The sequence below is a fragment of the Carlito syrichta genome, unplaced genomic scaffold, assembly GCF_000164805.1.
Source record: "Carlito syrichta isolate Samal-C Ts95f unplaced genomic scaffold, Tarsius_syrichta-2.0.1 Scaffold170032, whole genome shotgun sequence".
NCBI classification, from domain to species: Eukaryota; Metazoa; Chordata; class Mammalia; order Primates; family Tarsiidae; genus Carlito; species Carlito syrichta.
In genome coordinates this window covers 25218-40710 of record NW_007114128.1, presented here as the reverse complement: position 1 = coordinate 40710, position 15493 = coordinate 25218, and the positions used below count along the sequence as shown (strand labels likewise).

The 15493-nt window shown below is 45.4% G+C and overlaps 1 protein-coding gene across 1 annotated transcript in view; it reads left to right on the top strand.

Moving 5' to 3' along the window:
- KLHDC10 (kelch domain containing 10) overlaps positions 1–15493 on the top strand; it is a 59400-nt gene that overhangs the window by 26068 nt on the left and 17839 nt on the right. The window contains exon 2 of the mRNA XM_008051355.2: positions 2791–2883. Within this exon, the coding sequence (XP_008049546.1) occupies positions 2791–2883 (93 nt within the window). The remainder of the gene's footprint in view (positions 1–2790; positions 2884–15493) is intronic.

Here is a 15493-nt window from a genome sequence, read left to right as displayed (position 1 = left end):
GGCGGGTCTCGAACCCGCGGGCTCAGGCAATCCACTCACCTCAGCCTCCCAAAGGCGCGGGATTACAGGTTGAGCCACCGAGCCCGGCTTCTTTCCAGTACTTTTAAAAATCATAACTTGGGAAAAAAAAAAAAAGTGATATGGTATTGTTTTTCTTTCAGTTTAAAAGTAATGCCCTACTCATTGAGAGAGCTTGGAAAATAAAGACCAACATAAAGGGGGGAAATAATAAATAATAACCAACCAAACAAACCACAGTGAAAATTAGATGTAATCCTTCCTGAACTTTTTATTAATATATACCAAAATGGTACCATGCCTCAGTACTTTCCATTTGCAACATATTATGAATGTTTTGTCATGCTGATACTCAGCTTGTCTGTATCTAACTTGTAGTGGTATGTAGAATACAAGCATATTGAGGTATGTTTATTTAACATACCTAGCCAGCTCCCTGTCATTGGACACTGAAAGTATTTCTAACTTTTTACCATTATAAATGATGCCATAGTTAATATCTTTGTCTGTACGTCTTCCTACGCATCTATGATTGTTTCTTTAGGACTAGGTTCTTAGGAGTGGAATAGCTGGGTCAAAGGGTATGTACTTAACACTTTTGATACATACAAATGTCAAATTTAAGCTAATCACTTGTTAGACTCTGTCTTGTATGGCTATCTAATTGTTTTATGTGTCTGTCTTGTCTCCCTAACTAGAATGTGTCTCAAGCTTCTTGAGGGCATAGGAAGTTTCTTGACAACTTGTGTATCCTTTGGCAGTGTGGTTGACAGTGCTGCACTTAAGTCACTAGCACATGTGCACTGATGTAAAGCATTGGTTCTCTAGGCCTCTGACTGCCATCAACTGCAAATTGAAAAGCATATATAAACGTGTGTGTGGGGTGTGTGTGTGTGTGTGTGTGTGTGTGTGTGTGTGTGTGTATGTATGTATGTATGTATGCATGGTAGCTAGGAGCTTGCAAATTTTCCATTTTTCCAAGAAAGGATATTAAAAAACAAAAGCAATTACCATTTCCTTTTCTCATCATTTCATAAAATAAAGAATATCAGCAACAAAAAGGTTCTAATCTCTGGGAAAAGGCAGGCCTTTGATGGAATGCCTCAGCTTTTGGAAAGCCTACTGCCTCGTCTGGGTCTGTCCCGTTCTGCGTGGGGCTGGTGTGTCTTCCCCTTGACCTAACCACAGACCAGAGACCTGCATTTGGAAACCCCTGAGTTAATAGACTGAGAATACTAGAAGGTTAGCCCTTTGCAGTATAAGTTTGATTCTTCCCCTGTTCGTGAGACTATCTTCTCAGCAAAGTGCAAATGTTCAGGAATGCCATTTCATCACACAGAATCTGTGTGTCTCTAGGTCCGAGTTCTATAGTGAGCAAGCTAGATCTTGCTGATAGCTGAATATATTTCCAACTGCCAAAAATAAACACTAGTCTTTTTCTAGGGAATTTGAGACAGTGGGGAGGGTGGTGTGGCAGAAAGAAGGCAGGATTTGGAGTCAAGGCTTGAGTCAGGACTGGGGCAAGAAGTCACTTAATTGTCATTTGGCTTCCTTACTTGTATGATCTGAGCGTTTATAGCCCTGCTGGGGCAGCTCCCTCACTGTGATGTGATGGTTTGTTCACGCATCTACCTTCCTCTGAGATCCGGGCTCTGGAGGGTGGGTGTCCTACCTAGCCTTGGTTTGCAGCCTGGGGTCGGAGCTAGAGCTCCGGGCATAGCAGATGCCTGATCACACGCTCCTGAATCAAGGCAGGATTGTTGTGAGGATTACACAAGGGAATAGATGTGGGCACTCTGTAAAGTGGAAACTTTGTTTGAAGGTTAACTGTTTGTATTGCCAGCAAGAGCTGTCTTTGGGGTCTCTCAGCACTTTGGGAAGAGAGCATGACCCCGCTTAACAGTTCCGTGAGTGCGTGGCATTTTTTCTTCCATTTTATAAGAAAACAAGTTTTAATTGAGGTGAACATGAGCTAATTTGTGTTCTGGGAAGGCAGGTGAACTCCCTCCCCCCTCCATGGAGGTACCAAGATAGTAAATGTTTACTTTATTTCATTGCTGGAATAAAGCTTAATAATGGTCGGATCAGCTAGTTTTATATTTAAAGGGTGGTGCCATTGCTTTATCTTGTTAACCGTGTAATTAAAGAGGGTCTCTCTTGAAGAGAACAGGAGCCTACGTTATGCCCAGTTAGTTTGGGCCAGGTCTCCTTTTTTTGCCATCAACTGACTTTACCCGCCTGGGCAACTTGGCGAGACCTCATCTCAACAATAAATCAAAAATTAGCCGGGCATAGTAGCACGCGCCTGTAGTTCCGGCTACTTGGAAGGCTGAGGCGGAAGGATCGCCGGAGCCCAGCGGGTCGAGGCTGCGGTGGCCGACAGTGGCCACTGCACTCCAGTCTGGGTGACAGAGTAAGACTACAACTCAAAAAAAAAAAAAATAATAATAATAAAAAACGCCCTTGCTTCTGATGTTTGTAAAGCGCCTGGTGAACTTCTGCCACAAGATGGCGCAGGTGATTACTGAGTGCATGTACAATTGAACCAGGATTTTTAAAAAGTGCACAAAATTGCTTGCATTCTCTTGGGGTAAGAGTTTAAAACCTTTATCACTGCTTATATGTTAATTTAATTTTGACTTCCAAAGCAGGGTTAAATGCTGCTTTATGTCGCTCTCTCTCTGTATTCAAGTATTGTTTTGTTTCCTGTTTGCAGTAACTGTTTGACTTGCCATGTGTTGTATGTGTCTGACTTACTGCTGGTAATTGTGGTGACAGGTAAGAAGAAAATACGATGGGACCCGGTTAGGAGGCGCTTCATTCAGTCCTGTCCCATCCTAAGGATCCCTAGCAGGTTCCTGAGAGGTGGGTGACACCGGCAAGAGGTCTGTGCTTTGTGTGGGCTGAGGGAACTTGGAGTGGATTTTCCAAACACAAAACTCTGGTTTAAAAAGTTGTCTAGACAGCCAGTGAAACGGTTGGAGTAAGAAAAGTGTAGAACTTAATTTTAAACTTGTGTTTCCTATTGACCACTCTCGGGATTGTAATATAAGCTTTGAGGAGTTAGAATCACTGAATGTGTATCAGATGGCAGAAATAAGTCATCTGACTGATATCAATGGTATTCCATTATAAACATGATTAGAAAGTGCTTTGAGCGAGTATAATTTATAAAACATGGGTGTGAGAAACAATTTTCTAAATACAATTCTAAAGAAGGAATAACAGATTGCTTTATGTGGCAGCATAAAATAAGCCTCTTAGTCAAACATCATAAATTAAAGGGGGGCTGGGCGTGGTGGCTCACGCCTGTGATCCCAGCACTTTGGGAGGCCGAGGTGAGAGGATTGCCAGAACCCAGAGATCCGAGACCAGCCTGGGCAACTTGGCAAGACCTTGTCTCTACGATAAATCAAAAAATTAACTGGGTATGGTGGCATGCACCTGTAGTCCCAGCGTCTCAAGAGGCTGAGGTGGAAGGATGACCTGAACCCAGGAGGCTGAAGCTGTGGTGACTGTAAGTGTGCCACTGCACTCCAGCCTGGGTGACAGAGTGAGACGCTGACTTAAAAAAAAAGGGAGGGGGGGCGTTTGTAACAAATGAGCAATATTATGACTGTAGAGGTCTTATAAATCAATAGGCTAAAAGCAAACGCCCACTAGAAAAATAGGTGAAAGGATATGAATAATCAATTTGTGAAAAAGAAATGCCCATAAATATAAACAAATATTTATTTGCACTATTGTTACAAACATGATAACTAAGGCAATAAGATATTTTCATATGTTAGGTCTGCAGAGACTAAAAAATAAGAATACCCAGTGCTGGCAAGAGTGTGGGAAAACGAAGCTTGTATATCAAGGGAAGTGAAAATTTCATACAGCCTTTCTGGACCCAGTTTGGAAATATGTACCAAAAACCTTAACAATGTTCATACCCTTTGACCTAGCAAGTCTGCTTTTAGAAATACTGCATCCTTCTACTTTTTATTTTTTCCACTAAAACATACTCCGCACTAAAAAAGAAAATCTCAGGAGAGGGTTGAAAACTCTGATTTACACTTTTTTTTGAGTTGGAGTCTCACTCGGTCACCCAGACTGGAGTGCAGTGGCCGCTCCCGGCCACCGCAGCCTCGCCTGCTGGGCTCCACGATCCTTCCGCCTCAGCCTTCCGAGTAGCTGGAAATACAGGCGCGTGCTACCACGCCCGGCTAATTTTTTGATTTATTGATACACTATTTTTCTAGATAAAAACTTTTTTTTTTTTTTGAGTCAAGGTCTCATGTCGCTCATGCTGCAGTGCAGTAGCACACTCACTGCTACTGCAGCCTTGACCTCTTGAACTCAAGACGTCCTTCCACCTCAGCCTCCTGAGTAACTGGGACTACAGGCATGTACCACCATGCCTGGATAATTTATTTTTTGTAGAGAGGAGGTCTCACTCTGTCACCCAGGCAGGAGTGCAGTGGCACGCTCGCTGCCACCACAGCCTCAATCTGCTGGGCTCAGGTGATTCCTCCATCTCAGCCTCCCGGGTAGCTGGGACTTCAGGCACATGCCACCATGTCCAGCTAATTGTTTTTGATATTTGTAGAGACGAGATCTTGCTATGTTGCCTAGGCTGGTCTTGAACTTCAAAATGTTGGGATTACAGGTGTGTGCCACCACCCCTAGCCTTTGATATAACAAATTGTCAGACAGGTATACTTAATGTTGATAATTTAGAATTTATAAAATTATTTATAAGCCAGTGTACCTAGTTTTGACGGAAAAGATTTTTTTAAAAAAGGGAAAAATCCTACCGCTGCTGTTGATGTTTCTATATCCGGTTGTTAACCTATTTTTGGCTGCCAAGCTCCAGAGCATGAAAGCATAAAATCAAGCCTAAATGAGTCAAGGTAAGAGACTCAGGAGGGTGTTATACCACCTTTTAGCATAAGTCACTTCAGATAAAAATTAAGAGGTCATCTTAGTATCAGGTGGCAGAAAACTATTGTTGCACACATGGCCAAGCAAGCACATCTAATTCTATAACACTTTTTCTTTTTTCTTTTTATAAATTAGAATGTTAATCTGTTGATTTGCAATGAGAAATCTAATTTGGGCTGAATAAAGCACACATTAAGTTTCATTATTTAATTTTCTTATTAATTATGCATACTGGATATAAGCATAATTAAGAAATTGTTTAATTAGGACATAGACTTCAATATAATTGCATAAAACATGTGAACATTCAAGACAAAGGAAATAGTGACATAGCCAGTTGTATCTGGATGGTTGGATTTTATTTTCTCTTGTATAGTCTCTGTTTTCCAATCCAAAGATTGCACAGTAAGTTTCGTGCCCTTGGGTACTTGTAAGCCCTCAGTGTCTCCAGCAGTGGCTGAGAAGGCTGCTCCCTGGGGACCAGCGGTGAGGCCGAGTGCCATGGTAGAGGCAAGGTCAGGGTCAGAGGCCTCCCCTTCTCACCTTTGACCTGGTGGTGGTATTGAGGCTGTCGCTGGCCTCCCCTTCAATGCTTGCTCTCCTTTGGGGTTTGCACTGCACATCCTGGACATCTCCCTCCCTCCTGAGGTCCTGTTTCCTGCACTGGCTCCCTTCTCCCTCCCCTGGGGGTGGGTGTGACTTGGTGCCCTGTGCCCTCCCCCTTGCCTCCTGTGCTGGTCTCATCACCTCCCCTACTTGCTGCCTTCATGGGCTCATTTGTTTGTTCATTCTTTTAGCATTTCAGTGTTTCTTGATTGCTTCCTGTGTGCCCGGCACTGTGCTAGCCTGATGACCTAGGCAGTAGAGTAAGGTGAACAGACAATCTCAGAATAGAGGGTGTTCTTTGAGCCAACTGTCCTGCTGAGGCCTGCAGGGCAGGGAGGAGGTGCCTTCAGGATGTGCCTGAGGTCATGTGCTCAAAGGCCACTGGGTGGCGCCTCTCCAGCCACTGGACCGGACAGCTGAGTAAAGACCTGTGGGCGAGCGGGCCTGGTGCTTTTGGAGATCTGGAGGAAGATCAGCTTGGTGGGAGGGAGGGTGGGCCGGGTGCAGGTCAAGTGGAGCTTTCGGGATCAGATTTGGTGTTTTAACTAACCAGGAGATAGGAAGGACCCATAAGATTTCTACAGTTATCCAAGTGAGGATGACGAGCCAAAGCTCACGTAGGCATGGCAGGACTGCAGAGTGGGGAATGGGTTTGGTGTGAAGGAAATGGGACTAGACGAGCTTGATGACTGCTTGAGGAAGAGGAGGGCCCCTCCGCCAGGTGTTGCCCTGGTGGGTGGAGGGGCGGGCTAGTGGGGAGGATGGCACAGTCGGCATCCTGTCTCCCAGCCACAGTGGCGTACTCTTCACACCCAGCCTGGCACGTTCCAGGGACGCTTCCGTGGCAGACTTGTCTCTGTCCGGGGCGCCCTCTGCTTTCCCGCCTGTGTCGTGGCATGTAGCCCAGTGAGTTGCAGCCGAGTGTTGACCCATCTCGCCTCCCTTAGACTGCGACCGGGAGGACCGCGCTCTCCCTTGCCACCTCCAGGCTGCAGCACAGGCAGGGAGCAGGTGCACCTTATGGATGCGAGCTGAATTGGATTCTTAAAAAGCTGCTGTCAGGGAATAGGACGGGCTAAGATCTTAGTATGTTCTCAACTTCTCTTTAGGGGCGGTGACAATGAATTGATGAATTGTTGAGAACACGAAAATGCTGTTGTTTAACGTCTCACTTTTGAAAACTTATCTGTACTTTTGAAATAGCTACTTTGAGCCTCTCATTGTGAAATGCTTTCCATTGCCTCTCTTGGTTCAGATTGTAGACAGCTTCATCGGGTTCATTTTCTGTTAGTAGATTCTTTCCCTAGATCCTGCATCTTCTCTGAGAGAGATTTCTGCCCATTACTGTTGTGGTGCAGTGAGAAGAATGGCTTCCATTATAACACGGTGAGCTGGACATGCCCATGCGCTCTCCCCCTCCTCTCAGGCATCCCTGAAGATGTCAAAAGAGACATAAGACAGAGAATACATTATTGCTGTGATTAAAACAACAACAACAACAACAAGGGACAGAGAGGCTGGAAGCTAGATCACTGGAGTCTGACTCCAGGCTCTGCCATTTGCCAACTGCGTGACCTCAGGCCAGTGGCTGCTGCTTCTTGCCTCTGTGGCCTCATCTGTAGTGGGGGTGATGATGATAGCCCCCGTCTCTGGGGGTTACCGTGAAGACCAAGAGAGACAGTCGATGGGAAGCCCTTGGAGCGCTTTTACATAGAGAGAATGTTGAATTAATGTTAGCTATCAGTATTGTGATCGTTCGCATACCAGAAAGTCTGAGGAGTTTCGAGGTACTGGGAAGGCGCTAGAGTCACACTGAGGAGCCAGGAGGGAGCAGATGCAGCCGGAGGGTGCCTGGCCCATGGCGGAAGTCAGACTGTCTTGGCAGGCTCCTCTGGAGCTCCAGCTCAGAGGCTGTAGGGACGAGTGGGAGGTAGAGCAGGTGCAGGAAGCCGGGTAGATAGGGAAGAACTGTCTGCCGAGCTGGCCTCCCTGTTTACGTGAGAACACAAGGAAGGGTGTGGGTTCCCAGGAGGCAGCCTGGGAGCAGTTCTTCAAGCATTGTGGAGGCTTTGCCTTGGGAAGCGCTAGGCAGGCTCTGAACGTAGACAAGAGTGGAGACTGTACAGAGTGCCTCGGGCAGTGGCCTCCATGGTGGGTGGTGAGGAGGGCAGAGAGGATTCATCAAGGGCTGAGGCCTGTGTGAGGACGAGGCCTGCCTCATTATCGGAAGTCATAAGGCGAGCCTGCCTTGTCCTTCATGCCTACAGGGAAATGGTCAGTGTCCACTCACCTGCAGAGACCCAAGCCACCTCAATATGATTAGGTGATCCAGGCTCGCCGGACAGTTGAAGGTAACTAGACCAGAAGAGGGCAACTGAGATGACCAAATAAGCAGAAACAACATGGATGTGGGATGCAGCTGGGGCACGTTTAGTCACAGAGGAGTCCCTCAGCCGAGTGAGCTGGATCCACCCGCAAACAACCAGCTCCCTGGGTGAGGAGTCATGGTCAGGACTCAGTTCTGTGTTGAAGAATCGGTTACTGAAATAAAAACTCAGTTAGAAGGTTAAATGATGGACTTAAGACCAGTCACGTTTCATGGAAATAAAGTCAAGGAAATACACAGACCTTCAAGACCACCAGACAAGAAGATCACATGGTAGATTCATACCTGAGCACAGAACTGAGTGACCCAGTGTCCACTTCCCAGGAGTTATAGGAGGAAAGATCGGAAGGTGGAAGCGAGGAAGTAATGGAATGAAGATGGCCCTGTGCCAAAAACAGACTCTTGAACTTTCCTGTGTAAAGGGCGCAAGGCCAAGCAGGAAAAATGCAAAACCAAACCGACAGAAGTCCCTTCGCACCCATTACTGAGCCACGTGCAATTCCAGAGGTAGAGCAGATTCCACGGGAGACTCAAGGCTGAACACGAGGTTGATTTCTCTCCCCAGCGTGGCTTGCTGGAGGTCAGTGCCTGCAGTGTTCTCAAAGGAGGTAATTTTCAAGACAGAACTCCGGACCCAGACCCACTGATGTTTAAGTGGGGGTCAAATTAAACAGGAACTTGGAAAGTGTGTGGCATGTACCCATCTGAGAAGATGCCTTGCAGCAATTCTCCTGGTAAGATGAAGACTCCAGAGTGGAGGAGGCTCTGGCTGTAGGGCGCACAGTACAAAGGCAGCAAAACATGCGGTCATGTTTATGTAAAGGGACCACGGCACCCAGTGTAGGGGCTGAGATTTCTAAAAATGCAAGAAGGGGGGTGTGTGTGTGTGTGTGTGTGTGTGTGTGTGTAGGGGCTGAGATTTCTAAAAATGCAAGAAGGGGTGTGTGTGTGTGTGTGTGTGTGTGTGTGTGTGTGTAGGGGCTGAGATTTCTAAAAATGCAAGAAGGGGTGTGTGTGTGTGTGCGTGTGCGCGCGCGCACGCGCGCAGTTTGTATGTGTATGCAGTCGACCACTGAGCAACTCAGGAGTTAGGGATGCTGTTTCCCCCCACCACCACCACCTGCGCTAGAAAATCCTCACACGACTTTGGACTCCCCCAAAATGTTATTATAATAACAACCTGCTGTTGACTGGAAGCTTTCCTGATAACATAAACAGTTGATTAACACATATCTTGCATGGTGTATGTGTCATATACTGTCTTCTTACAATAAAGGATGCTGGAGAAAAGAAAAACTTTTTACAACCTCATTGTCAAGGCAAAGAAAATATTCAGAAAATTACAAGGAAGAGAAAGTGTCTTTATTACTCATTAAGTGAAAGTGGATCATCATCCTCACGGTCTTCATATCGAGAAGGCTGAGGAGGAAAGTGAAGAGGAGTGGTCTGTCTTCCCGTCTCGGGAGTGGCAGACGCATGAGAAAAATCTGCACGGATGTGGACCCACACAGTTCAGATCTGTGCTGTCCTGCAGTCACCTGGGTCACATTCCGTGACTAAAACTAAACAAACTGGGAGCAGTGCGAAAGCTCCTAGACTTTTTTGTTTTAAAATGTATAGATGTACTATCTACTTATTAAAATAAAAATTCAATAATATAGAACTACATAGGGTAAAAAGTTGAAGGTCCTTACTGCAAGCATATATAACAATTTGTACAAATCAAGTTTGTTTAAAAGGAAAAAAGACGTCTCAGTAAGAGAATGTATATAGCAGGCCTGAGCAGGCATTTTCCAAAGGAAGAACATCCAAATGGCCAAAAAGCACAAGAAGGTGTTCAACCCCACGCGTAGTGAGGGAAACGCATGTTAAAGCTGGGAGTCAGGTCTGCACACCCACGGGAGTTGCGAATTGGAAGGGCTGACGGGCCGACACCAAGTGCTGACAAGGATGTGGAGCAGGGGATTCTCACATGCCACTGACGGGTGTGTGTCCGGTGGCACAACCGTTTAGGAAAGCACGCTGGCCTTACCCAGAGAAGGCGAAGATTTGCACACCTTAAGGCTCTGAAATTCTGCTTTAGGATTTATTGCCAATAGGAATGGGGGCTCTGTGTACCTGAAAACATGTTTTATTTTTTATTTATTTATTTATTTATTTATTTTGAGTTGGAGTCTCACTCTATTGCACAGACTGGAGTGCAGTGGCTGCTCCCGGCCACCGCAGCCTCGACCTGCTGGGCTCCAGTGATCCTTCCACCTCAGCCTTCCAAGTAGCTGGAACTACAGGCACATGCTACCACGCCCGGATTTATTGTAGAGATGAGGTCTCACCAAGTTGCCCAGGTGGATCTCGAACCCGCAGGCTCAGGCAATTCACTCACCTCAGTCTCCCAAAGGTGCGGGATTACAGGCTGAGCCACCAAGCCTGGCTGAAAACATGTTTTAAAAAGTTCTCACAGCAACGTTAAGAACCGCAGATTAGAACCGGTTCAAATGTCTACTCCCACAACTTAGGATAAGTAAATTGTGGTATATATTCATGCAAACAGATGCTGTCTGGCAGTGGAAATGAACAGACCACCTGTGTGCCCAGATGTGGATGAATCTCAGAAATCCAATCATGAGTAAAAGATCCAGAAGGAAGGCATACGAGATGCATTTCAAAACGAGGCCCAAATACACAGTATTGCTTGGGATGTACACCTGGGGAAACACAGCTGTAGAAAGGGAGCAGACACTAGGGTTGCTGGGTAGGGAAGGAAGGCGGTCTGTTCAGAAGTGCGGGTGTGGGCTGGAGGGTGTCTTGGCTGGTGGTGGTCACATGTTCCCTGGGAATAGTTGTTCAACTACCTATGTAGTAGTCTACCTTCTGGCCTTCACCTGCTTCCTTTTCAATAATCTTTTAAACAGTACATTCATATCTATGTGCACCCCTGCTCATGGGGTTGCATAAATAAATGTAACCCTTTATATTTCACAATAAGAGGGGTTACATTTATTTGTTTGTTTGTTTTAAGTAGGAATCTCGCTCTGTTGCCCAGGCTGGAGTGCAGTAGCACACTCACAGCTACAGCAGCCTCGACCTGCTGGACTCAGGAGATCCTTCCACCTCAGCCTTCCAAGTAGCTGGAACTACAGGCACACGCCTCCACGCCTGGCTAATTTTTTGATTTATTGTAGAGATGAGGTCTCGCCAAGTTGCCCAGGCTGGTCTCCAACCCCTGTGCTCAGGCCATCCTCTCGCCTCAGCCTCCCAATTTCCTGGGGGATTACTGGCTTGAGCCACCGTGCCCGGCCTAGGAGTTATATTTAAAAAGCCAAGGTCTCCCCATCTTTCCTCAACTTCCTCTCCTCTCCAGAGGTGACCACTGTTAACGGGCAGATCTCTTTCCACATGTGGTGTGTTCCTAACAGCGTTAGAAACATAAAAGTTTATGATTTTTAGAAAGTATTAGGGGTAATAGGATATAGGTCTTCCTTGGGAAAAGGGGGGAAAGAAAGCTTGGTTATTTCAGTAAAATGAGAAAAGTGGAAAAAATGAAACAGCAAAGAAATGGCAAATAAAAAATATATAAGATGGCAGGAGTAAATACAAAAGAGAAGAGCAGTCAAGATCAAATGGGCCTTATCTGTGGCGTATTTTTAGTTTACTACTTTAGTTGATTAAAGGAAAAAGTGTGATTTTTCTGATACTAAAGAAAGCACTTAATAAAATATGATAATGTGTTCATTTTGTTAAAATACATCCAGCTGTACCCTTATGATATATGCGCTTTTTGTATGTTTCTTTTCAATACAGACTTTGTTAAAAAAAAAAAAAAAATCTATCCAGGGTGGGTGCAGTGATTCGTATTTGTAATCATAGCACTTTGGGAGGCTGAAGCGGGAGAATTGCTTGAGCCCAGGAATTCAAGTCCCACCTGGGCAACATAGTGAGACCTCATTACTATAGAAAAATAAAACGATTAGCCAAGGGAGGAGGGTTGCTTGAGCCCAGGGGTTCGAGACCAGCCTGGGAAACATAGTGAGACCTCGTCCCTACAAAATATTAAAAAATTAGCCAGGTGTGGTGGCACATACCTGTAGTCCCAGCTACTTGGGAGGCTGAGGCCAAAGGATTGCTTGAGCCCCAGAGGTAGAGGCTTCAGCGAGCCCTGCTTGTGCCACTGCACTCTAGCCTGGGTGACAAGAGTGAAACCCCAACTCAAAAAAAAAAAAAAGAAATGGCTAGAGATTATATCCTTTAGTGGTTTGTCTCAAATAAAAACCCTAAGGAACTTTTTAAATTTTAAATTTTTGTTTTGACATAATTTCAGACTTAACAGAAAAAAGTGCAAGAATGGCTGGAAAAAAATTCTCTTGTATCCTTGACCCAGAGTCCCCACATGTTAACATTTGATTTCATTTGCTTCTCCTGCTCCCTCTCCTTTCCCTCCCTACCATACATAATACATATACACGTGTGTGTTGTTTTTGTTTCAACCATTTGAGAATAAGCTGCAAACATGATGTCTCTTTACATCTAAATACTCAAGTGTTTATTTCTGAAAAACAAAGACATTCTCTTCCATAACCACAGAATGTGTATCAGAGTTAGGAAACTAATACTACATGCACCATAAATAACGTGTAAAGTCAGCAATGGTATCTGGGCCATGGCTCTTTTTTGGATGTTGTCAGTTCTCCTGGTGATGTCCTTTGTGGTCCTAGAAAATCGTAGACTGTGTGTGCTTCCAGCCAACATGTGTCTTCAGCGTCTTTCAGTCTTGAGCAGTTTCTCAGCCTTGTCTTGTTTGACATTTGGACAGTCATAGACTAGTTGTGTCTCTCCAGCTTTTGCATATCTTCTTACGATTACATTTGGCTTGTGCGTTTCTGGCATTGTCCATGACGTTGATTGATTTGTCCCATGACTAATGATGTTAACTTTGATTACTGGGTAGGATGCTATCTGCCCAAGGGAGTTTTTATAGATTTAACAAACTGATTCTAAAATTTGTTGTGAGAATAAATGGAGAAAAATAACTAAGAAGTTTTTGAAAAAGAGCATTTGTCCTACCAGATTTTGAAAGATAGTTCAAAGCTATTATAATTAAAACAATGTAGTGATGGTATAGGAATAGACAGACAGTGGGACTGATAGCACCCAGAATCCCACATACGTGTAGTGTTTTAATAAGGTTGCATCACTGGAGTGTGACGGCTGTCTCAAGATGCTTTGTTCAGCACTGCAGTCTGTTATCCTAGACCCTAAGAAGCCAACATATCTTTACATATGTGTCTCATGCAGGGTTGGAGACCAGTGGCAGGATACACTTCCATAACCGAGTAACACCATGGGCTGACTTGGGTGGATTGCTAGGGCCTGAGCCTGCTGGGGTCTGGTGATCCTTCTGCCTCAACCTTCCAAATAACTGGAACTGCAGGCGCTCACTACCACACCCGGCTAATTTTTGACTTATTGTAGAGACGTGGTCTCACCAAGTTGCCTGGGCTGGTCTCAAAGCCGCAGGTTCAAGCAATCCACTGGACTCGGCCTCCCAAAGTGCTGGGATCACAGGCTGAGCCACCAAGCCCGGCCAGCCTGACATCAATTTACCCATCAGATGGGCACAGATGCAGAGGTTAAGGAGGGCGTGAAGAAACAGGCACTTACATACAATGGAGTATACATTTTGGAGAGCTGTGTGACCCTTCATCAGTATAATGTCTGTAACAGTTTTATATATCCCTTTGACCCAAAAGTTCCACCTGCAGAAATGCTCCTGCACATACATGTGAGTGTATGTGGAGGAGGCGTTCCTGCAGCGTGATTTGTGAGGTGAAAACACTGGAAACAGCCTGATCCCTGTCCCGTCTCAGGCAGCCAGCTGCTTTCTGCCTTTGGACTGGAGGCCCAAGCCCATTCCTGGGGCCGGAAGAACAGATACTTGTGACCTGGGTGGGGATGGGTCCGGCACAGGGGCACCACCCCTGGGTGCGAGCTCCCCTCCGGGTGTGAGGAGTTGGCCTCTGCACTCGGTTACAGCTTGAGTGTTTCACTTCTCATCTCCAAGGGAAGTTCTGAGTCAGGGAATTGTTTCCATGGGAGACTTGAGAGCCACAGGTGATTTACAGGAAAGTGGGATTTGCGTGTGGAGCATTTGTGGGGGTTGAGATCTAGAGGCTGCTTTAGACCCTAAACCCAGTTTCATTTTTCGTCAAGGTTGAGGATCCTTTGCTGTATTTCTCGTAGTGAAAATTAATGCTTGGTCTCCATGGCATTAGCCCTGATGAATTCCCATGGTTTATTCAAAATGAAACGACTTTCTAACATGCTATTGCTCTTGGGCTGTAAGTTCAGAAGGAAGCATGCAAGTCACTGACAAGAGAGAGAGGGGTGGGCTCTTTCCCAGCCACGGGACTCCCTGCCAGGGTGTTCAGCAGTTATCAAACACTGATCAAATGCTCAGTAGTTTGATTTGCAGAGATTTTAAAATTATTACCAGAAGCAGGCAGTTGGGCTAGACTAGCACTGTCTGACAAAATTACTACGTGAGCCCCAAAATTAAAAATGTCCTAGTACCCACATTTAAAAAGTACAATATGCTGGACTCAGTGGCTCACACCTGTAATCTCAACACTCTGGGAGGCCAAGGCAAGAGGATTGCTTGAGCCCAGGAGTTCGAGACCAGCCTGGGCAATGTGGTAAGATTTTGTCTCTACAGTAAGTCAAAAAATTAGCCAGACATGGTGACGCATGCCTGTAGTCCCAGCTACTTGGAAGGCTAAGGCAAAAGGGTTGTCTGAGCCCAGGAGGTCGAGGCTGAGGTGGCTGTGAGTATGCCACTGCATTCCAGCCTGGATGACAGAGTGAGACTGTGACTCAAAAAAAAAAAAAAGCTGGGTACAGTGGCTCATGCTTGTCATTCCAACACTTTGGGAAGCCGAGGTGAAAGGACTCCCTGACCCCTCATGTTTAAAACCAGCCTGGGCAACTTGGTGAGACCTTTTCTCTACAATAAATCAAAAAATTAGCCAGGCATGGTGGCTTGCATCTGTGGTGTCAGCTACTTGAAAGGCTGAGACAGAAGGATCTCCTGAGCCCAGCATGTCAAGGCTGCGGTGGTCAAGATCATGCCAGTGTACTCCAGCCTGGGTGACACAGTGAGACTCTGACTCAAAAAAAAAAAAAAAAGTAAAAGAGACAAATAACATTGATTTTAATATTTTTATTTAACCCTCATAAAAATTAATTTCAGCATATCAATATACAATCTAAAAACCAGTTATTTTACATTCATTTTGGGGCACTGAGTCTTTGAAATCCAGTGGGTATTTTAACTTTGAAAGTATATCTCAGTTTTGACCACCCACATTTCTTTTCTTTTCTTTTTCTTGAAACAGAATTTCCTTCTGTTACCCAGGCTGGAGTGCAGTGGTACAGTCATGGATTACTGTATCCTTGAACTCCTAGGCTCAGGCAATCTTCTTAACCTCAGTCTCCTGAGTAGGCGCATGCCGTGCCACCATGCCTAGCTAATTTTCTTTTCTTTTTTTTTTTTTTTTTTTG